This window comes from Bos javanicus, chromosome 15 (assembly GCF_032452875.1).
Source record: "Bos javanicus breed banteng chromosome 15, ARS-OSU_banteng_1.0, whole genome shotgun sequence".
NCBI classification, from domain to species: domain Eukaryota; kingdom Metazoa; phylum Chordata; class Mammalia; order Artiodactyla; family Bovidae; genus Bos; species Bos javanicus.
The window spans coordinates 22203308-22226951 of NC_083882.1; the positions used below are offsets into that span (position 1 = coordinate 22203308).

The window sequence follows — 23644 nt, forward strand, 5'->3', positions numbered from 1 at the left end:
GAGATACCAAGGGAACATTTCATGCAAAGATGGGCTCGATAAAGGACAGAAATGGTATGGACCTAACAAAAGCAGAAGATATTAAGAGGAGGTGGCAAGAATACACAGAAGAACTGTACAAAAAAGATCTTCATGACCAAGATAATCACAACTGTGTGATCACTCACCTAGAGCCAGACAACCTGGAAAGTAATGTCAAGTGGGCCTTAGGAAGCATCACTACGAACAAAGCTAGTGGAGGTGATGGAATTTCAGTTGAGCTATTTCAAATCCTGAAAGATGATGCTGTGAAAGTGCTGCACTCAATATGCCAGCAAATTTGAAAAACTCAGCAGTGGCCACAGGACTGGAAAAGGTCGGTTTTCATTCCAACCTCAAAGAAAGGCAATGCCAAAGAAGGCTCAAACTACTGCACAATTGCACTCATCTCACACGCTAGTAAAGTAATGCTCAAAATTCTCCAAGCCAGGTTTCAGCAATACATGAACCATGAACTTCCAGATGTTCAAGCTGGTTTTAGAAAAGGCAGAGGAACCAGAAATCAAATTGCCAACATCCGCTGGATCATCGAAAAAGCAAGAGAGTTCCAGAAAAACATCGACTTCTGCTTTATTGACTATGCCAAAGCCTTTGACTGTGTGGATCACAACAAACTGTGGAAAATTCTGAAAGAGATGGGAATACCAGTTACCTGACCTGCCTCTTGAGAAATCTGTATGCAGGTCAGGAAGCAACAGTTAGAACTGGACATGGAACAACAGACTGGTTCCAAATAGGAAAAGGAGTACGTCAAGGCTGTATATTGTCACCCTGCTTATTTAACTTCTATGCAGAGTACATCATGAAGAACGCTGGGCTGGAAGAAGCACAAGCTGGAATCAAGATTGCTGGGAGAAATATCAGTAACCTCAGATATGCAGATGACACCACCCTTATGGCAGAAAGTGAAGAGGAACTAAAAGGCCTCGTGTTGAAAGTGAAAGAGGAGAGTGAAAAAGTTGGCTTAAAGCTCAACATTCAGAAAACGAAGATCATGGTATCCGGTCCCATCACTTCATGGCAAATAGATGGGGAAACAGTGGAAACAGTGTCAGACTATTTTCTGGGGCTTCAAAATCACTGCAAATGGTGACTGCAGCCATGAAATTAAAAGACGCTTACTCCTTGGAGGGCTTTCCTGGTAGCTCAGATGGTAAAGCGTCTGCCTACAATGCGGTAGACCCAGGTTCGATCCCTGGGTCAGAAAGATCCCCTGGAGAAGGAAATGGCAACCCACTCCAGTATTCTTGCCTGGAAAAATCCCAGGGATCGAGGAGCCTGGTAGGCTATAGTCCATGGGGTCGCAAAGAGTCGGACACGACTGAGCAACTTCACTTCACTTACTCCTTGGAAGGAAAGTTATGATCAACCTAGACAGCATATTTAAAAGCAAAGACATTACTCTGTCAACAGAGGTCTGTCTAGTCAAGGCTATGGTTTTTCCAGTGGTCATGTATGGATGTGAGAGTTGGACTATAAAGAAAGCTGAGTGCCAAAGAATTGATACTTTTGTTTGTTTGTTTGTTTGTTTTTGAATTGATACTTTTGAACTGTGGTGTTGGAGAAGACTCTTGAGAGTCCCTTGGACTGCAAGGAGATCCAACCAGTCCATTCTGAAGGAGATCAGTCCTGGGTGTTCACTGGAAGGACTGATGTTGAAGCTCAAACTCCAATACTTTGGCCACCTGATGGGAAGAACTGACTCACTGGAAAAGAGCCTGATGCTGGGAGGGATAGAGGGAAGGAGGAGAAAGGGATGATAGAGGATGAGATGGTTGGATGGCATCACCGACTCAATGGACATGGGTTTGGGTGAACTCCAGGAGCTGGTGATGGACAGGGAGGCCTGGTGTGCTGCGGTTCATGGGGTCACAAAGAGTCAGACATGACTGAGCGACTGAACTGAACTGAACACATATAAAACTATCCTTCTGTTTTTGTTAGGTTGCTATACGAAAAAAGCTAGTGGAGGTGATGGAATTCCAGCTAAGTTATTTCAAATCCTAAAAGATGATTCTGTTAAAGTGCTGTATTCAGTATGTCAGCAAATTTGGAAAACTCAGCAGTGACCATGGGACTGGCAAAGGTCAGTTTTCATTCGAATCCCAAAGAATCCCAATGCCAAAGAATGTCCAAACTATCATACAATTGTGCTCATTTCACAGGCTAGCAAGGTTATGCTCAAAAATACTTCAAGCTAGGCTTCAGTAGTATATAAACTGAGAACTTTCAGATGTACAAGCTGGGTTTACAAAAGGCAGAGGAACCAGAGATCAAATTGCCAGCATTTGTTGGCCCATGAAGAAAGCAAGGGAATTCCAGAAAAGCATCTACTTCTGTTTCACTGACTATGCTACATTTTGTGTGGATCACAACAGACTGCAGAAAATTCTTAAAGAGATGAGAGTATCAGATCACCTTACCTGTCTCCTGAGAAACCTGTATGTGGGTCAAGAAGCAAAAGTTAGAATTGGACACAGAAAAACTGACTGGTTCAAAATTGGGAAAAGAGTATGTCAAAGCTGTATATTTTCACACTACTTACTTAACTTCTATGCAGAGTACATCACGTGAAATGCTGGGCTGATCAGTCACAAGCTGGAATCAAGATGGCTGGGAGAAATATCAGTAACCTCAGATATGCACATGATGCCATTCCAGTGGCAGAAAGGGCCTTCCCTGTGTGACTCAGTGGTAAAGAATCCGCCTGCCAATGCACGATAGGTGGGTTTGATCCCTGGGTCGGTTAGATCCCCTGGAAACGGAAATGGCAACTCACTCCAGTATTCTTGCATGGGAAATCCATGGACAAAGAAGCCTGGCAGGCTATAATATATGGGGTCCCAAAAGACTAGGACATGACTTAGCGACTAAACAACAATGGCAGAAAGGGAAGAGGAACGAAAGGGCCTCTTGATGAGGGTGAAAGAGGAGAGTGAAAAAGCTGGCTTGAAACTCAACATTAAAAAGACTAAGATCGTGGCAACCAGTCTCATCACTTCATGGCAAACAGAATGGGAAAAAGTGACAGATTTTATTTTCTTGGGCTCCAAAGTCACTGTGGATGGTGACTGCAGCCATGAAATTAGAAGACACTTGCTCCTTGGAAGGAAAGCTATGACAAACCTAGACAGCATATTAAAAAACAGAGACATCACTTTGCCAACAAAGGTCCATGCAGTCAAAGCTATGGTTTTCCAGTAGTCATGTACAGTTGGGAGAGTTGGACCATAAAGATGGCTGAGTGCCGAAGAATTGATGCTTTCCAATTGTGGTGCTGGAGAAGACTCTTGAGAATCCCTTGGACTGCAAGGAGATCAAATCAGTTAATTCCAAAGGAAATCAATCCTGAATATTCACTGGAAGGACTGATGATAAAGCTGAAGCTTCAATACTTTGGCCACCTGATGCGAAGAACTGACTCATTGGAAAAGACCCTGATGCTGGGAAAGACTGAAGGCGGGAGGAGAAGGGGACGACAGAGGATGACATGGTTAGATAGCATCACTAACTCAATGCACATGAATTTGAGCAAACTTTGGGAGATAGTGGAGGACAGAGGAGCCTGGACGGCTACAGTCCATGGGGTTGCAAAGAGTAGGACACCACTTAATGACTGAACAACAACAAATCTCTTCCGTATGTCACTGACAAAGTTTGTGAGTATTGTGTCCTTAACTCCATTTTTCCCACAAGACTTGTGGCTTTCCGCGCCATTATCTTTAGCAACCGCACATCATGTTATAGCAGAACAGACTATATTTCTATTTGGGGAAAAAATTAATCAATGACCAGTTTTATTTTTTTCAATGGTAACAGATGGACAAGCTTCTTGAAAATCTGCTTAAGCATTAAGCCAAAGTCAGAGAAAAGTCTTTAAGCTCCCTCCTGAAGACATACTTTTTATTCCAAACTCTATCCATTGACTTAGTAGTTCCCAGATTAGATACCAGATTTGGAACCAAATGTTATCATTCACCTTGGAATAGTGAACAAAAATTGGGATTTGTCAAGAGATAGAGGAGACACTGAAGGTATCTTCTAAATTCAGACCTTGATTCTGAAAGAGAATCTTGGTAGGTACCACTGAATAATGCCACCTGTTCAATAATGGGATGTTCAACAGCTACTCAATAACTATCATGAAAGAATATGCAGCAAAAAAAAATAACTGCTGCAGTATAATTATAACACTACAGTAGAAACCACAGAACCTTTACAAACACTCCTAATTCTTGCTAAACTCAGAGGTGACAGAGCATAGGGAAAAGCAGGAGGTCAGGCATGTTTCTTAGTTTCCATTCAGACAAGAAACAGGAGACAGACCGCATCACTTAGCATTGAAGCCAAAGGTTGGGTAAAACATGTTACTCAGAACCAAAGGGCAAATAAAAATAATGCTGCTATTCCACATGCACAGGAAAGACAGAGAACATGACTGTTTTGCCTGTTTGACTGAACCTGTACTTAAAACCAGGACTGATACCAGAAGTACCAAACACAAATGTAGAACAACATGAACTCTCACAAGCCAGGCAGACCTGCTTGGTCACTACAGTCTTGATCCTGGTACCAGTTCTTAAAGAACTACAGTATTTTTCAAAATAATTGAGATCATTGTTCACATACAAATGCACATATGAATGCAAGAGAAAAAAAGTGAAGGAAAAGAAACCATCAAAATGGTTATGGTGGTTTAATATTTGGGTAATTAGATTATGAGCTTCCCTGGTGGCTCATGATAAAGAATCTGCCTGCCAATGCAGGTGATGTAGGGTCCATCCCTGGGTCGGGAAGATCCCCTGGAGGAGGAAATGGCAGCCCACTTCAGTATTCTTGCCTGGGAGATCCCATGGACAGAGGAGCCTGGAGGGTTACTGTCCATGGGGTCGCAAAGAGTTGGACATGACTTAGTGACTAAACAACAGCAACAACAAATTAGATTACAGCTGATTTCTTTTCTTATTGGTAGCGTTCATTATTTTACACAATAAGTGTTTACTACTTGTATCATCAAAGGAAAACAAATGTCTTTTTAAACCCTTAACTGAAAGAAAGTAATCCCTGATCATAGTTCGTGTAGAAGCCACAGTAAGCCACCAATTGTGTCTTCTGCTTTCCAAAGGGTCAAAGGTGAGTGGGCTGGATTTGAAGGGCACTTCCCCCACCACAGAGGAAAATCCAGGGAACTCTGCAAGAAACGCAGTCACAGAAAGGTCCAGGAGCACAGTGACAGACACTGCACACGCAGAGCACGTGCGGGACCTGCTTGTCCCTGGTTTTACCACCTAGCGTTTTGCTGACTCCCACAGCTCTTCTGGAAAATCTTTACCTTTGGGGTAAAGCTAATACCGTCACCGAACAGTTATCTTGAAGCAGAGAATATGGAAATCAACCCATGACCAGAGCATACCAAATGTACAATAGGCCACTGTAGTTTTAATTGAAGTGCAGTTGATTTACAATATTTTATTAGTTTCAGGGGTACAGCATAGTGATTCAGGGGAGTTTTGTGTTTTTGTAGATTATATTCCATTATAGATTATTATAAGATATTGGATACAGTTATAATTCCCTGTGCTATGCAGTAAATCCTTGTTACTTATTCATATATAGCAGTTTGTACCTGTTAACTCTATACTCCTAATTTGTCCCCCTCACCCCCACTTTCCTCTCTGGTAATCATAAATCTGCATTCTATGTCTGTGAGTCTATTTTTGTTTTGTACATAAATTCATTTGTATTATTTTTTAGATTCACATATAAGTGGTATCATATAGTATTTGCCTTTCTCTGTCTGACTTACTTCACTAAGCATAATATTCTCTAGGTTCATCCAAGTTGCTGCAAATGGCAATATTTCATTCCTTTTAATGGCTGAGTGATAGCCCAGTGTGTGTGTATATGTGTGTCTGTTGACACTGTTGTAAATAATGCTGCTATGAACCTTGAGGTACATGTATCTCTTCAAATTAGCATTTTTGTTTTTTCCAGATATGTACCCAGAAATGGGATTGCTGGATCATATGGTAAGTCTATTTTTAATTTTTTAAGGACCCTCCATACTGTTTTCCACACTGGCTGCATCAATTTACATTCTCACCAGCAGCGTAGGAGGGTTCCCTTTTCTCCACACCCTCTCCAGCATTTCTTATCTGTAGACTTTTTGATGATGGCCATTCTGACTGGTGTGAGATGATATCTCTCTGTGGTTTTGAAATGCACTTCTCTAATAATTAGCAATGTTGAGCATCATTTCACGTGCCTGTAAGGACCTGCAGGTTTTATAGCCAGCTTTCTCTCAACATCATTATCCCAACCATGATGAACACTCATTCCTCAAGCCAGAAAGCATAGATTAATTACGAGATATACAGCACTATTTTAGCCACTATGGTGAATACAAAAGAAACAGAAGCAGTCATTCTTTCCACAGCATTCACAGTATGATAGCCAAATATATGACATACACACCAGAAATATTTAAATGACAATAAGATGACAAAATTAAATGGCTAAATGGGCTACACAGATCCATTTAAAGGAGGACACTGCTCACTAGGACTTAAATAGTTGGGAAAAGCTTCAGGGAGGAAGAGTTTTGGTAGCATAAGAAGGTAGACAAGGGAAGTCCAGGTACTGGTACCAAAATAAGCAAAGTCACTAGACAGAAAAACCAACAATGAGTCTGAACAGCCTGTAATAAAAACCAAGTTGGGGAACAACAAATTTAAGGAAGGAGAAATAGCTTTGGGAAGATTACAAATCCTCTTAAGGGTTCGTTTACCTCTAATCCATCAAATACACCATTATCAAATTAAGAACATTTGTGGGGAAACCTGTGTACAGACACTATGCTATATATGACAGACATATGGTATCCAGTCTCACATTAATCTTCTAAAAGTAGGTATCATTATTCCCACTTCACAGACAGAAACTGAAATTAGTTAAACAGAGATGTTAACTAATTTGCTCAAGGTCACCAGGTAGGCAACAGAGTTTAGAACCCAGGCCTACTTGACTCCAAAGTCCGTACTCTTTTTTTTTTTTTTTAAATTTTCCTATACTATCTCTTCCTAAAACACAGCTGCAACAATATCACTCTGAATTTATTATATGTCCCCTCATCACAGCATATTCTCCCATCTTTTTGACTATCAAGTGTCCCCATGATGATCCCCTGTGCATCACAGCCTGCTCTCACGAGAGTATCTGCAGCTAAAATAAAAGTGGCTAATGGCAGTTTGTCCCACCCAGGAGTATTTTCACTGTTAGAGGAATCAAAGGCTTCAGTTAGAAAGAAACTCCAAGTCACTTAGTGGAATACACTTCCTACCTTCTCAGGGAGCCAAGCCAAAAATGTATTTTATGATGTCCATTTTCATAGCTTATAAAGCTAAAGCTCACACAGTAAGAATGTCACCCATAAACTGAGGGTCTCCACGGAAATCTAACCTGCCCCAATCCAGGAGACAAAAGGCCAGCTGTGGCTACAGGTTTGCTCTGAACAGGAATTGAGAGTCCTGATATTTCACGCTTTAGGTATATGACATAAGGGAAATGTATTTGACATTTAAATTCCTAAATGTTTTCTAAACAGGCTGCCAAAAAAAAAATGTGCTTTCTAATAATTCTACAAAACGGTCCTTTACCGTCTCTGGGAACCAGGAACATTATCTTTAGTGCTCTCACCTTTTCCGCAGTCAAAGATCCTACGGGTATCAAATGGTGAAAGTGTCATCTCTCAAAGGAACCTACATGGGCTCTTAGAGTGGGTAAAGATGAGTGTGTAGAAGAGCATGGCCTGTCACGCTGCTTCACGGACTCTGTGTGAGAAGAACCCTCACTGACTACCCACTTGCTAAAGCTGGAATATACTAATCGTTAGCTCAAAGGTACCCACTCCAGTGTTCTTGCCTGGAGAATCCCAGGGACGGGGAAGCCTGGTGGGCTGCCGTCTATGGGGTCACACAGAGTCGGACACGACTGAAGCGACTTAGCAGCAGCAGCAGCAGCTCAAAGGTAACTTGAACGTTCCCCAGGAAGTATTTTAATGGACCAAGGATGATAAGAGTTGCAGAACGTGTTTCAAAATGGCTTGAAACTGAACATAAGAAATTTTCTGATCCAGCTTAGAAAATAGGTTGGATTAAATATTTTATATAGAAAATAAAGGAGATCGTTTGAAAATAAAAATGACACCCTTCATTCTTTTTCAACAGTTGTTATATCCCTCACCTTAAAGAAATCGCTTCCTAAAAAAACTCTCATTTCATCAAAGCTCTATTACGTATGCTAACAGATTTTAAGGGTGGGACTCTTGTCAGAGTAGTAAAAGGAGAATTATGCCCTTACGTATCTGGATGGCTCCTCTAGGTTCTGGTCATTCATGTCAGTGGGAACAGTCCGGGTGGCCAGTGGTCCCTCTGCAAAAGGTTTTGGTAACTGGCCTCTGAACTCTGACGGGATGAACTGAAGCTGCCAACTGTCAGAAACACAAAAGAAGAATGAGAAAAACACAGGGGGCTCAGATTGCTAAATGTACTTGAAATACATAAGCAAAAAAAGGAAATTTCATGTGAAAAATATTTCACTTGGAGACAAAATATTTCTGCGAAACCTTAGTCACAGAGCATAGAGGCAGAGGTCACAATTTAATCCAAGATCGTTGAGAAATTTTCAACTTGAGAGCTCTCATACCATTTCACCAACTCTCAGCAGTGAAATTTCCAACAGTGGTTATACCATCAAACAACTGCAAAAACATCAAAGCTCATTGCCAATTATCATGTGATCAGGGGACCTCTCAGAATTTAAGCAAGTTCATCAGGCGTAGAGAGGAAAGAGTGAAGTGTAGGGACTCACTGTGGGAAAACTACTTTGTTCCTGAGTAATCCTCAAAAGTATCTTCAGTTATGAAACTGTTTCAGATGGAAAAGGCAAAGGCTAAAGCGAACACTTTAAAAAACAAGCTTTAATTAATCATTAATGACTGATACAGGATCTTTATCAAGGAAAAAGATATTACCACCAGCGAAGCTGCTGCAGCCAGTCCCCAAATGGAGCAACATGACTCATCTTAACCTGACTTCTCTTTTCCCTAAATAGGACTCTTCTCTGTCTGAATAAAGCAGATACAAAGGAACTAGGAGCCCATGCTATCTAGCACATCCAACCACAGACAGCATGGAGGAAAGCGGTGCACAGGTCCTAGCCACAGCTTTCCCCAGAGTCCATATAGTGGGAGAGAACGTTCACTGTCGCTGGACAACAAATGCGTCTTATCTAAAAACACTCTAGACACCGAGAGTCTCTAAACCACTTTCAAAAGTGGGTTAACATGAGTTAGTCATAAAAATTTAAACACAGATCCTCAGGAAGAGCCATGAGCAGGAGCCCAGGACCCAGAACGTCCTCAGAAGGTCAGGGCAGCACAGGGTGCATCACCAAACACAGGCCCCGGGTGCTCGGCAAGCTGCCCACGGCTGCCCGAGATGGTGAATCACCAAACACCCCCGAACAAACCCAAAATGGAGGAAAAACTAAGACAACATTGCCACAGATTTGCTGTTTCTACACCTCGATTTAAAACTCTGAGGATTAAAGGGCAGCTTACTTGTCGGGCAGAAGGAAGCTGCTGGGGAAGCGATGCCACTCTTTCCCAACACAGACATTGACGGGCCGGCCTTCAGGAACACTGTGGATGGTGGGGTCTGTGGCAATTCGATAAAATTCTGGATACAGATCAAGGGGTCCGTGATACCCTGGAAGGGAGAGGGGTGTGTGAAAGCCGAAGATGAGAGAGGTGAGATTCTGCTATTTAATTACAATGCATGTTAGTGTCCCACTGTGATCCGTGTGAGAGGCACACAGCAACTCCAGCAGGATCCCACTCAACTGGCATCACACGCCTCTGCAGTCAGGAAGATGATTACAGGAGGCCCAATCTTTGACAGAAATCATCTGCTTTCTTGCCCTTCTCTACACCCTCCACCTTTTTAATTCATGTTCTTTGAGCCCATTTCAATATTCTGGATCCAAATGAAGATTATAAGAAAGAATATAATCATGGGACTTGAGCCACAACTCGGCATCCTATGTTTAAGGCTTCCTTAATTCATTCTTTAAAAGGAAAAAAAAAAAATTAGTAAGAATAGAGAAGTGTATAGTTAATCACACTAAAAGGAATTCTCAATCTTCTCTTCAGTCCTAAGGTACAGATGTCACATCCCATTCTTAATACGAAGTCCACAGGTTCTCCACACAGAAAAGCCCTCCCCCTCGGCTTAAGCTGAATTGTATTAAACACTCACGTGTCAAGCAAAAACCAAGGTAAAGTGAGTGTGGATTAAGTTACTGTCTGTACATCTACCTCTGAACAGCGCCACAGAGCGAGAAAAAGACAGGAGCCCGAACAGGAAGAGTGTTCCTAACGCCAGCCAATTCGACGTCACGGTGTAATGCTCCAAGCGGTATCGCTGAAACACGAAGTGGTAACATTTCTAGAAAGAAAGAAAACTGCTCTGAAAAAAAGATACACCTTGCAGGATACACATCATCACAAGACATCATCATAACTTAAGAGGAAGGAAAAGAGGTTCTACCAAGAGTCTGAGCATTTGCACACAGTGGGGTACCCACTCCACATTCTAAGATGAAAGCAAACTCTGCTAAACTGTCTGTAGATCAGTCTCACCAGAGGGCGTGCCAAGAGTCAAATCTCACTGGCTGGCTTCACAGGAAACTTAGTTGGATACTTCCCTAGTGACTAAAGTCCTAATAATTTACTTTTAAAAAAATATTTAAATGAAAATGGCTTTTGGTAGTTTTTTTTTTTTTTTAATATATGAAGTATCTCAATCTATTCTGATGTAACTGGTGATTAACCTTCACTTTCCTTACTGACAAGTTTTCATCAAAGTTTTTAGTAACAACAAAATGTCTCATGACCAAACAGGAAGGAAACAGAATTCCCCTCATGGAACATTAGGAAAATGCTGTTAATTATATGCTAAACTAACTTCACAAACTAGATGAATGTCATTAAGAATATATACACACCTGCATGAGTTCTGCAGCCTTTCAGCACCTTCCCATGAGACTTCCTTCCTGCCTTCTTTCCCTCTCAGACTAGAACTACTTTTGGAAAGCAATTTTGCAATACATAACAAGGGCCATAAAAATGTTTGAACTCCTTTCATACTTTTTGGAATCTTTCCTAAGGAAACAATCCAAATACCTAAACAAAGATATTTATCCTAGCATTATTTATAATACTGAAATAAGTGAGCAACCTAAACTCTAATGTAAATTACGTCTAACCGTTATATATAACCAATTCAATATATTATGTATTACATAATAATGTTATATAGTGTATCCAACTCAGAACACTATATTGCTATTAAAATGATGCACATAGACGTGGCAACATAATGATATAATTATATTAAGAGGGATACGGTTACATGAACCCTAAACTACAAGCATAATAGATTCTGTTATATGATAGGCAAAAATGCTAGAAGGAGATTTTGTTTGGGTAGCAGGACTGATTTTTAGAAAGAGGTAAAAGAAAAATTATCCGTGATGAAGTTCAATTACTTTTATAATTAAAATTATGTTTAAAAACTATTGTCCTAACAAGGATGAAATTTTAAAGCATTATGCTAAATGAAAGAAGTCAATCACAAAAGCCCACATATTCTATGATTTCATTTATATGAAATGCCTAGAATAGGCAAAGCTATAGAGATACAAAGTACATTAGCTGTTGATTGTGACTGAGGAGATATTGGAGGGGGGCAGCTACAATAGCTAAAGGATTTTTGAGATGATGAAAATGCTATAAATTGAGTGGAGTAATGCTTACACAGACCTGTGAATAGCCTAGAAAACACTGTATCATATACTTTAAATGAGTAAATTCTGTGGTTTGCGAATTGTGCGTGCATGTGTGCTAACTCGTTTCAGTCCAGTCAGACTCCGAGATCCTATGGACTGTAGCCCTCCAGACTCTTCTGTCCCAGATTCTCCAGGCAAGAATACTGGAGAAGATTGCTGTGCCCGCCTCCAGGGGATCTTCCCCACCCAGGGACTGAACCCTTATCTCTTGCATCTAACCAGCATTGGTAGGCAGGTTCTTTACCACTAGCACCACCTGAGAAGCCCTTGTGAATTACATCTTATCATAAATCTGTTAAGGAAAAAAAACCTATTACCCAAATTATTCGTTTTTTAATAATTGCAAATGGAGCAGAGGTTTAAAAAAAAAAAGAGTCCGACACTTCCAAGGCCATAAATACAGAAATATTCATGATTAGTTCTGACCTGGACAGGTTTTAAGCCAGGATTACAAGGTCCCATATCGCTAACTGCCTGAAGTAATCCCAAACACCTAAGCCAGTTTCATTCAGGTTTCATAACTGAAGAACAGACATTCCATTAGCTCTGCTGGGCTACTACCATCCTGTGCTAGGCTCATGTAACGACTTAAAAAAATTCCTTTCACAGCAATTGGGTTCTTATTGGCAAGAGAGACAAATTATTACTAACACAAATCAACACTGCAAATATGTGATCAGCAAACAACAGTACAGACAACGCCTAAGCAATCAAAGCTTCAGAATATGATCTGTATCACCTTTAATGTATGGATAACATATCTTAGGTGGAAGCATTCTGTAACCTGCCTTTAAGCTTTTTGAACGATTTAATGTGAAACAGAATGAAGCCGACATACATTTCCCTGAAACTCACCTGAAGTGCAGAAAGGGCCACAGCACCACAGAGACAGATAAGTGGATACACAGGGAAAAGAAATCTCTCCTCTTTGTGAGGCTGGATGAAGAAAATTATAAACCAAATATACATTGGAGCCAAGGTAAGCCAATATGGGTGGCCTAAATTCTGAACTGTAAAACACAGAAAAAAATATCCACCTTTCACCATATTAGACCAAAACAGCACATTTACTCTCAAAGTTCTCTTGATCTCAAACTCAGGCATATATCCTAGGGCCCCCCACTCTTTTATTCACACTTCCTCTGATATAATTAAGGAGTCAAATAGAAAGAGGTATATACTTCTTAGCTCTCCCAAGAGATCCAACATTTAAAGGTAGGTACAATGCTGGATTTAGCTGGAACACAAATGAATATCAGGTGAATGGGTAATAGAACTTAACAATTTCTACACTGGATGAAGAAAAAACACACCTCTCTCTCTCTCTCCAGAGAGAAGAGTCCTGCCACTAAGACTAAAGATTCTTGAGATTAACCAAAAGCATAACATAAGTTCACTTCTTAGACTTTAATTCTTCTGTTTACTACATTAATCTTCTTACATATATACCAAATAGCTATAGATCAAAGGAAAGAAACAGAGTTGGATTCTCAAACTCATCACTGGTTTCTGTCAAGCTAAAAATGACACTTTGTTTCAAAGGAAATATAAAACCATTCTTAAAGGAAGTTTGCTGAAGGAGTTTTCTCTCCTGTTTGGTAATGCACATCCATCCACTCTGTACCTCAAAATTAAAGCCAAGAATGTATTTTAAACCATATGAAATAATTGCAGGAATTTAATGAACACTAAGACCCAAGCACCTGCTGGAAAGTTCCTGTGGTCATGGCTAGGTACATGGACACTGAGTGATAAGCCTACAACCCACAGTGAAGGCATCTCAAACTGCGCTCCCATTAGCGGTAACGAGTAGTACATGGGAAGCACCGACCAAGGGTGGACAGACAGCGCCCCCTGGTGTCCGTTATGTCTACGATGAGCGAGTTGAGGTGAAAGATCAGGGTTGTCATCAGAGCCCAGCTTAGCATTGCTTAACCTACTGCTCCTTAGTTACACATGCTTTTGAAAAAACAGGTGTCTTTTTTTTTGGCCTTGAGACATGCAGGATCTTAGTTCCCCAGCCAGGGACCAGGGGTCAACCCGGCACCACCTGCAGTGGAAGCACAGAGTCTTAACCATCAGGGAAGTTCCTGCAGAAATTCTTTAAGAATAAACATTCTTCAACTGCAATAACAAGTTTATCTTTTTTTTCACTTATGAAATTTTAGGCTATAATTTAGGGTATTTACCTTTCCAAGAAGTATTTTGGGTTGGAATTTTCTTTATTATAAAAAAAAAAAGTTTATCTTCTACAAGTAAACAATCTTTTCTTCTTTTGCATCTTAGAAGCTAACGTATTTTAAAAATATGGCCTAAAATTTTGGAACATCCTCTATAAAACATTTATAGTTTCTGTTAAACTATATTCTGTTAAACTGTGTTAAACGTATTGTTGCTGTTATAAAATATACAAAATGTATAAAGAAAAAACAGTCCTCAATTTCTTACTAGCTGGACATGTAGGTACATGGCACAATTTTAAACCAAAATTGGATTCCTACTTTAGAGAACAGCTTAATATACTGTTTTTGTTTTTACTGTTTTTATAGTTGTATCACAAGCATTTACAAATCTTCCACAAGTATAAATTATTTTTATTGTCAGAAAAAGCTACTTATCAAAAAAAAAAAAAAGTGATCCTTAATAAACATAAGGAGTGGAGGAATGTGTTAATACCTCACGGGAACAAACAGCTGAATCCAAACGCAGGACACTATGTATGCAAGATGAGTGGCATGGTTTCTTTAGAAATCTTCAGGAGGACAAAGGTGGGGGGGGGGGGAACCTCTAGAAAAGCTTATGAAACGTAACACCAAATTCAGTATATGACTCATTTAGATCCTGCTTTAAACAAACTATAAGTTTTTTTTCCAGACAGTGTAGGAATCTAAATACTAGCTGGGCATTAGGTGATATTAAGAAAAAAACTGTTAATTTTGTTAGATAACGGCATCAGGGTTATGTTACAACAAAAGTTCTAAAATAAAGCAAAAGTGACTCTGAAGGCTGCTTTCATATTCTATGAACACAGCAAACTCGTTATAAACCACTAACTGTAGAAAAGCAGAATGGGAAATGGTATGGAGGGATCACCTGGCATCCAAACCAGAACGAAAAGTTGGAAATTAAATCTTCTTCCAAAACTCAAACGAGTTTCTGCTCAGCTCTGTCTTCCAGTCAGAGCAAGCACCAAATGTGGGGAATCTCTACATGACTTAGTTTCCAGATTTTTGGTTGAATTTCCCAGAAATTGTTTGCCTCTAGAGTTGATTATCTTAAGCAATTTACCATACTAACATACATTTCTTTAAATAGGCTTATCTCCCAAGATTTTTTAAATGCTTTTGCCTCCCCAAATGATTCTATAAATCATACAGACTTCCTCACTTGCAATTATTAACCAGATTATCACATAGGTTAACACAGGTTGAATAAACTATAAACAGAGATGGAAAAATGCAATAAGCTAACCATTTCCATAGGAAGAAAATGGAAAATAAAATAAGTAGATTGTTTTTTTATTTCTTGGTATACATTGTTACTTCTCTTCCCTCCCCCCAAATCTATCTTTGCTTATTCCACTTACCATGAAATCTCTGCAGTAGGTATTCCATGAGAGAAGTCAGTGGTAAGACCAGGAGGGCCAAAGCAAAGACTACATTGAAATTCAGAAATCCATTAATTAAATAGAAATACCAAGGTTCTGTGCCTGAGGGAAATAAAGAGACACGAACTCATTAGTGGACGCCTCGGATACCTACTACAATGCTTGACTCCCAGTGTTCCTTGTCAAGTAAATTTGCTGGTCCAGTACCTCCTGTGAGAGCCCACAAGCCACTCCTCCCACCTTAGAAATCAGGTTTCAAATATTTAGCTCTCATGACCACCATTTGTTGTTGTTCAGTCGTCAAGTTGTGTCCAAGTGTTTAAGACCCCATGGACTGCAGCATACCAGGCTTCCCTGTCCCTCACCATCTCCCAGAGTTCGTCCAAATTCACGTCCATCTAATTGGTGATGCCATCCAACCATCTCATCCTCTGTCGCCCTCTTCTCCTTCTGCTGTCAATCTTTCCCAACATCGGCATCTTTTCCAGTGAGTCAGCTATTCACATCAGGTGGTCAAAGTACTGGAGCTTCAGCTTTAGCATCAGTCCTTCCAAAGAGTGTTCAGGGTTGATATACTTTAAGATTGTCTGGTTTGATCCCCTTGCTTTCCAAGGGACTCTCAAGAGGCTTCTCCAGCACCACAGTTTGAAAGCATCAATTCTTCGGCGTTCTGCCCTTTATTGTTCATCTCTCACATCTGTACATGAGTATGGGACCACTATATCCAGCCCAAATTGCCAAGTCCAAATGGGACTAATACTTTTCAGAAAACCAAACAATATAAATAGCTTAGCAGCGATATTGTGATTTATAATAAGTATTTATTTGGTCTTCGCTCCCATTCCTAGGAGAGAGTGCCTAAAACGACCTTCCTAATTCCTAAAGTGGTAAGAAGTGTCTTTTGTTATGTTAATTCAGGGACTTCTGGCAAAGTCCTAGGTAACCTCAGGATGGGGACTAGTTGTGAGAGGAACCACCTAGTGATTGGAGGGTTAGAACTTTCAGTCCTGCCTTTCCCTCCTCTGGGAAGGGGAGAGGGTATAGCAATGGGGTTTAAACATTCAAGCAATGGTGCTCAAGTAATGAGACCTCCATAAAAACCCAAAAGGACAGTGTTCAGAGGGCTTCCCGGCAGGTAAACAGGTAGGGAGGCACAGGGGAGGAAGCAGGGATAGTGAAAGTGAAGTCGCTCAGTCGTGTCCGACTCTTTGCAACCCCATGGACTGTAGCCTACCAGGCTTCTCCATCCATGGGATTTTCCAGGCAAGAGTACCGGAGTGGGTTGCCATTTCCTTCTCCAGAGGATCTTCCCGACCCAGGGATCGAACCCGGGTCTCCCGCATCGCAGGCAGACGCTTTACCCTCTGAGCCACCAGGGAAGCACCATGTATCTTCCCGCCCACCCTGCCCTATGCATCTCTTCCATCTGGCTTGTCTCCTTTCTAATAAACTGGTCAACAGAAGTAAGTATTTCTGGAGTCCTGGGAGCCATGCTGTCAAATTAACTGAACCTGAGAAGGGGGCTGCTGGAACTTCTAATGTGGTCAGTCAGAAGCCCAAGTGACAACCTGGACTTTCAAATGGCACGAAGCAGAGGCCTCCCCACCGAGGGCTGGGGGGTGGCGGGGTGGGTGCAGTCCTACAGGGCTGAGCTATGAGGGCCTTGCCTATCCGTTTATCCTATCACATTCTAGTATCCTTCCCCCTGATGTGCTCAACCACTTTTCAACAGTGTCTGTTCAAGGGGGACCTTCCACAAAAAAGCAGCGCCTTTCTGAGGAAAACCATGTTCAGAGACCCCAGACCCTGCTCAGCTTTTCGGATTCAGAATGAAACAACATGACCGAAAACGCAAGCCTTGCTCGCACAAGTTTTGATTCTTTAACTCCAAATCCTGAAACTCAAGCGATGAGAGACAGCCCCCTTTGGCACATTCCTCCGGTATTCATCTGCTCTTCCCTCCTGTGATTACTTCAATCAGGCAGTGAATGACACACGCGGGTTTTAATCACTGTGTGTTGTGACACCCGCCTTGCACCACAGCAATTTCCTGCAATCAGCATTGCTTAAAAGGGTAATCAGAAGGCAGAGGAATACTCAGAAAAGCCTGACATTTCTGCAGCTTGCACAGCAAAATAAGATTAGAAATCAAACCCATAAGGCGAGAAACGTCTAAGGGAGGAGGAAGATGCAGAGGGGACCCTGGGGAAGGACTCAGGTTCGACAGTGTGTCCACCTTTAGGGAAAGCTCCCTCCCTCCTGTCGAAACCCAGGGACAAGGACTGTCCAGGAAGAGAGACTTTGTCCCAGGCCAAGCTCATTAGAGACATTTGTATCTTGTATTCTTTACAAATAATCTTTTAGGTTACAGAAAACTGCCGGCCTGCTAAGTCACTGCAGTCATGTCTGACTCTGCGACCCCGTGGACTGTAGCCCGCCAGGCTCCTCTGTCCATGGGATTCTCCAGGCAAGAGTATTGGAGTGAGTTGCCATTTCCTTCTCCTACAGAAAACTATTGGATGGTTTTATTTTCAAAATGGAAAACACACGTCTTTTCTGGGTTTTCATTACTATTTAACAGCATGTTTCCTAAATTGAGTCCTTTTCCACTCCAGTTTCCAGAGAAGTAAGTTTTCGCACAATCATCTCCTGACCGCCAGTGTGGAGGCAATGCTATCAACCCTGAGCCAACTTCTTCTTTACAAAATTCTGGAAATTTGACCCTGGGATGATAAAGCAGCGTGACTAGAAAAAAGGGGGTCACCCTTCACATCATCTACTACAGATGCTTAAACATCAACAGATAAAAGCCTTTCTCTTTGATCCTTGCTAATATATGCTTTTTCAAGGAAAGTCCTCTAGTGTTTTCCTCTTTACCACAACTTACTATGCCCTCCTGTTAGGGCTGTCTACTTTTTTTTTTTTTAATTTGTTTATTTTAAGGCTGTCTACCTTTTAACCAAGGTATACTGTACGCTGAGATGTAGAACCAAAAGCATTAACTTGGTAAACTCAATTATTTTTATGTGTTAGAACCTCATAGATCAAGTTCATAGCGAGGCCGTGAACATTTCGTAATAGACTGTTACTTCCCTGAAGGATCGGGTAGAGACTGGGGAATAAGTCAAGATTTGGGAAGGTTCAAGTGACATGAGTCTTAAAAACAAGGGCAAAAGGGGACAAGGAATCGTGAATTCTGCTAACCAGTGTCCTCCCCTACCTGATGAGGCATCTACCTTATAAGAGTAAAAACCTGTATCTCTTTCAGGGAGACACTCAACACTGCTCTCAGAAATTATCAAAAGTGAACTATGTATTGTAGAAAAAAATATGTCAGAATGACAAGCTAAGCATTTAACTCGTGCAAAACGTGAGGTGAAAGGAAGCTGGAAGCAGGGTGCAGGGGGGCTCACCTATCTCCCTTTTCACGGAAAGTGCCTCAATCCCTTTCATTCAAATGAGCTCAAGGGAGCTTTGTCAGAGACTAAAAGAAGAAGGGATAATGTTTATTGTTCCATCGACTGAATGAAGGGGAACTACTTTATAGGCCTACAGTTTTACAGAACTCTAGGAACTAAATTATAATAAATCATCCTTATAAATGTCAAATTTGCACCACCAAGAGGAAAAATCCACCAAGGTTCAACACAAATGATTAACAAAACAAAGAAGGCTCCAGAACAGGTCATGCTAGTGGGTGACCTTAAGCACGCCTCCAAAGCCTCCTCTGGGGCTTCATCCTCTGCTGCTGCAGGACTGGAAAGCCGTGGGCCTTCTGACCAAGGGCTCTATCCTTTACCTTCTGAAATCTCCCGTCCTGTGGCCTGACAGATTTGATAAGACAGACACGCACGGATCATATCCTAAGCTCCCAGCAGCATCCCTGAGCAGACCTGCTGTCGTTCTTGAGAGAAGAGCACTTCTTACACCCATCCTCCCACACCTGTCCTCCCACGCTTCTCCCAGGCCTGTGTTCTCATCAGAGAGCACAGCTCTTCACACAAAAATACTCAACCTCAACATCTGAGAACTTGAAATGTTACAAGGGGAAGAGGCCAAATCAGTGCCAAGCCTAGTCACTTTCGTTTTTGCAACACGAAATTTCACCTCTTTATCTTTGACCCCATAGAGACGTTTCACCTACAACTTTGCAACTTCCATGTCTACACTACTCTAAATTTCCTAAGCATTGAGTATTCTTGACCTCATGCAAGTAATTGTGAAAAACTGCCTCTGTCCCCTGGCTTCAAAAGTCAAGAGTCAGTCCAGGTCCGGAATGTGTCATTAATAAATGCTATTTGGCCAAAAAAAGGATAGAAAGGCCCCTTGGAAAACCAGGAACAATAGAGAGAATAAATATTTACAGATTTTCCTCAATCTATGATGGGGTTAAGTCCTGATAAACCCATCATAAACTAAAAACATCGTAAGTCAAAAACACATTTAATACACCTAACATACCAAACACTGTAACTCAGCCTAGCCTACCTCTAACAAGGTCAGAACACTTACATTAGCCTACAGTTGGGCAAAAGTCACCTAATACCAAGCCTGTTTTATAAGACAGTGTTGGCGGTCTCATGTAATTTACTAGCTACAGTACTGAAAATGAAAAACAGAACGGTTGTCTGGATAAAGAATGGCGGTGACAGCTTCCACGGTTTACCCTCATGACGAGTGGCTGACTGGGAACGTAGCTCACTGCCACTGCCCAGCATCACGAGAGATACCTTATCGCCTACTGGAAAAAGATCAAAATTCAAAGTATAGTTTCCATGGAATATGTATTGCTTGCACACCATCATAAAGTCAAAAAAAATCATAAGTTGAAGCACCATAAGTTGGGGTGGGTTCTAAGCAGCTTCAGTCGTGTCCAACTCTTTGTGACCCCATGGACTGTAGCCCTCCAGGCTCCTATGACCGTGGGATTCTCCAGGCAAGAACACTGGAGTGGGTAGCCATGCCCTCCTCCAGGGGATCTTCCCAACTCAGGGATCGATCGAACCTGCATCTCTTATGTCTCCTGCATTGGCAGGTGGGATCTGTACCACTAGCCCCACCTGGGAAGCCCCATAAGTTGGGGACCACCTGCATATTATTACAATCACAATGGAGAGATTGACATTATCTTGCTTACACCTGTGTAGTTCTTACCTAAAATTGGCTAATGCTGTAAAATGGCCTTAAGTTTTTAAAAACGAACTCAATATTCAATCTTTTTGGCTCAGCAGTCTGACATTTGACATTCTGTTCTTCTGCAGTGTGTCCACCTAGTGTCTTCCTGGCAAACTCCTACTCTTCCTTCCAGCTCAGCTCAAAGACTTTCCTGACACCAACAGATGAACTTGCTCCTTCAATTCCCTGACTATCATTCTACTGCTGCACATAACACTTTGGACTATAATTAACTATTCATGTGTCTGCAGCCTTATCAGACAGCAAATTCTATGAGGAGCATAATCAATGATCAAAAGCAACTGACTGAATGTTTCTTTAACTGAACTCATTTATCCATTCATTCAAGAAGTATTTATAGGCTTATTAGGTTCTTATACTTAAGAAAGTGAAGTGAAAGTTTTTCACTTTCATGCACTGGAGAAGGAAATGGCAACCCACTCCAGTGTTCTTGCCTGGAGAATCCCAGCGACAGAGGAGCCTAGTGGGCTGCCATCTATGGGGTTGCACAGAGTCGGACACGACTGAAGCGACTTAGCAGGAGCATACTTAAGAAAACACTAAGAGTTGTATGCAAAAACTATCAGCATAAAGCACTTAATCTAAAATTTTCAGATTAAAAAACCAAGTGCCACAGCTAACAAAGCACTTGAGGTGGGAGACTCTTTAAAAATAGCTGAAATATGCCCAAAAGTGCCAAACAAGTGAAAGAGTTTCCATGACAAAGACATGCTGTCTGTTTGACAACTGTACAGCAGCAAAGCATCTCTTAAAACATAAGTCTTAGGACTTCCCTGGTGGTCTGGTAATTAAGAATTCACCTTGCAGTGCAGGGGACGAGGGTTTAATCCCTGGTGGGGGAATAAAGATCTCACATGCCAAGACTATACTTTCGGGGATCATGTCTCTGCAATCTACAGATTCAGTGTAATCTCTATCAAATTACCAATGGCATTTTTCACAGAACTACAACAAAAAATTTCACAATTCATATGGAAACACAAAAGACCCCGAATAGCCAAAGCAGTCTTGAGAAAGAAGAATGGAGTTGGAGGAATCAACCTTCCTGACTTCAGATTAAACTACAAAGCTACAGTCATCAAGACAGTATGGTCCTGGCCCAAAACCAGAAATACAGACCAATGGAACAACACAGAAAGCACAGAAATAAACCCTTGCACCTATGCGTACCTTATTTTTGACAAAGGAGGCAAGAATATACAATGGGGCAAAGACAGCCTCTTCAATAAACGGTGCTAGGAAAACTGGACAGCTACATGTAAAAGAATGAAATTAGAACACTTCCTAACCCCATACACAAAGATAAATTCAAAATGGATAAAAGACCTAAATGTAAGACCAGAAACTATAAAACTCTTAGAGGAAAACATAGGCAGAACACTCAACATAAATCAAAGCAAGATCCTCTGTGACCCATCTCCTAGAGTAATGGAAATAAAAACAAAAGTAAACAAGTGGGACCTGATTAAACTTAAAAGCTTTTGCACAGCAAAGGAAACTATAAGCAAGGTGAAAAGACAAGCCTCAGGATGGTAGAAAGTAATAGCAAATGAAACAACTGACAAAGGATTAATTTCCAAAATATACAAGTAGTTCATACAACTCAATACCAGGAAAACAAACAACTCAATCAAAAAGTGGGAAAAAGACCTAAACAGACATTTCTCCAAAGAAGACATACAGATGGCAAACAAACACATGAAAAGATGTTCAACATCACTAATTATTAGAGAAATCCAAATAAAAACTACAATGAGATATCACCTCACACAGGTCAGTATGGCCACCATCAAAAGTCTACAAACAATAAATGCTGGAGAGGGTGTGGAGAAAAGGGAACTCTCTTGCACTGTTGGTGGGAATGTGAACTGATACAGCCACTATGGAAGACGGTATGGAGATTCTTCAAAAAACTAGGAATAAAACCACCCTATTATCCAAAGAAATCCCACTCTTAGGTATACCCTGAGGAAAGCAAAACTGAAAAAGACACACGTATCCCAATGTTCACTGCAGCACTATTTACAATAGTTAGAACAAGGAAACAACCTAGATGCGCATCGACAGATGAATGGATAAAGAAGTTGCAGTACATATACACAATGGAATATTACTCAGCCATAAAAAGGAATGAATTTGAGTCAGTTCTGACGAGGTGGATGAACCTAGAACCTATTATACAGAGTGAAGTGAGTAACAAAGAGAAAGATAAATATCATATTTTAACACACATATATGGAATCTAAAAAAGTGGTACTGAAGAGTTTATTTACAGGGCAGCAAAGAAGAAACAGACATAGAGAATAGACTTATGGGCATAGGGAGAGGGGAGGAGAGGGTGAGATGTGTGGAAAGAGTAACATGGAAACTTACATTACCATATGTAAAATAGATAGCCAATGGGAATTTGCTGTATGTCTCAAGAAACTCAAACAGGGGCACTGTATCAATCTAGAGAGGTGGGACGGGGTGGGAGATGGGAGGGAGGTTCAAAAGAGAGGGGATATATGTGTACCTGTGTTGAGGTTTGACAGAAAACAAAATTCTGTAAAGCAATTAATCTTCAATAAAAAAATAAATAAAATTTAAAAAAAGATCTCACATGCCACAGAACAACTAGGTCTGCATGCCACAAATACTGAGTCTAAATGCTCCAGAGCCCACAGGCCACAACTAGAAAGTTCACGCTCTTCACAACTAAAGAGTCTATGCACCGCAACGAAAGATCCCACGTGACACAACTAACACCCAACACAGCCAAGTAAACAAATACATATTTTTAAAAAGATTAGTCTTTCATATTTAGTGAACGGACTCAACAATTACAATAAAATTAGCTGACAGTGGTAAAGTACTACTTCACCTGGTCAAAGCTATGGTTTTTCCAGTAGTTGT

The 23644-nt window shown here is 41.0% G+C and overlaps 1 protein-coding gene across 2 annotated transcripts in view; it reads right to left on the reverse strand.

The window, feature by feature from the left end:
- ALG9 (ALG9 alpha-1,2-mannosyltransferase) overlaps positions 1-23644 on the reverse strand; it is a 113209-nt gene that overhangs the window by 55173 nt on the left and 34392 nt on the right. For both annotated transcript variants that reach the window (XM_061440268.1, XM_061440269.1), the window contains exons 9-13: positions 15533-15655; positions 12802-12956; positions 10415-10544; positions 9659-9806; positions 8398-8527 (exon numbers count right to left, since the gene is read on the reverse strand). In XM_061440268.1, the coding sequence (XP_061296252.1) occupies positions 8398-8527; positions 9659-9806; positions 10415-10544; positions 12802-12956; positions 15533-15655 (686 nt within the window). The remainder of the gene's footprint in view (positions 1-8397; positions 8528-9658; positions 9807-10414; positions 10545-12801; positions 12957-15532; positions 15656-23644) is intronic.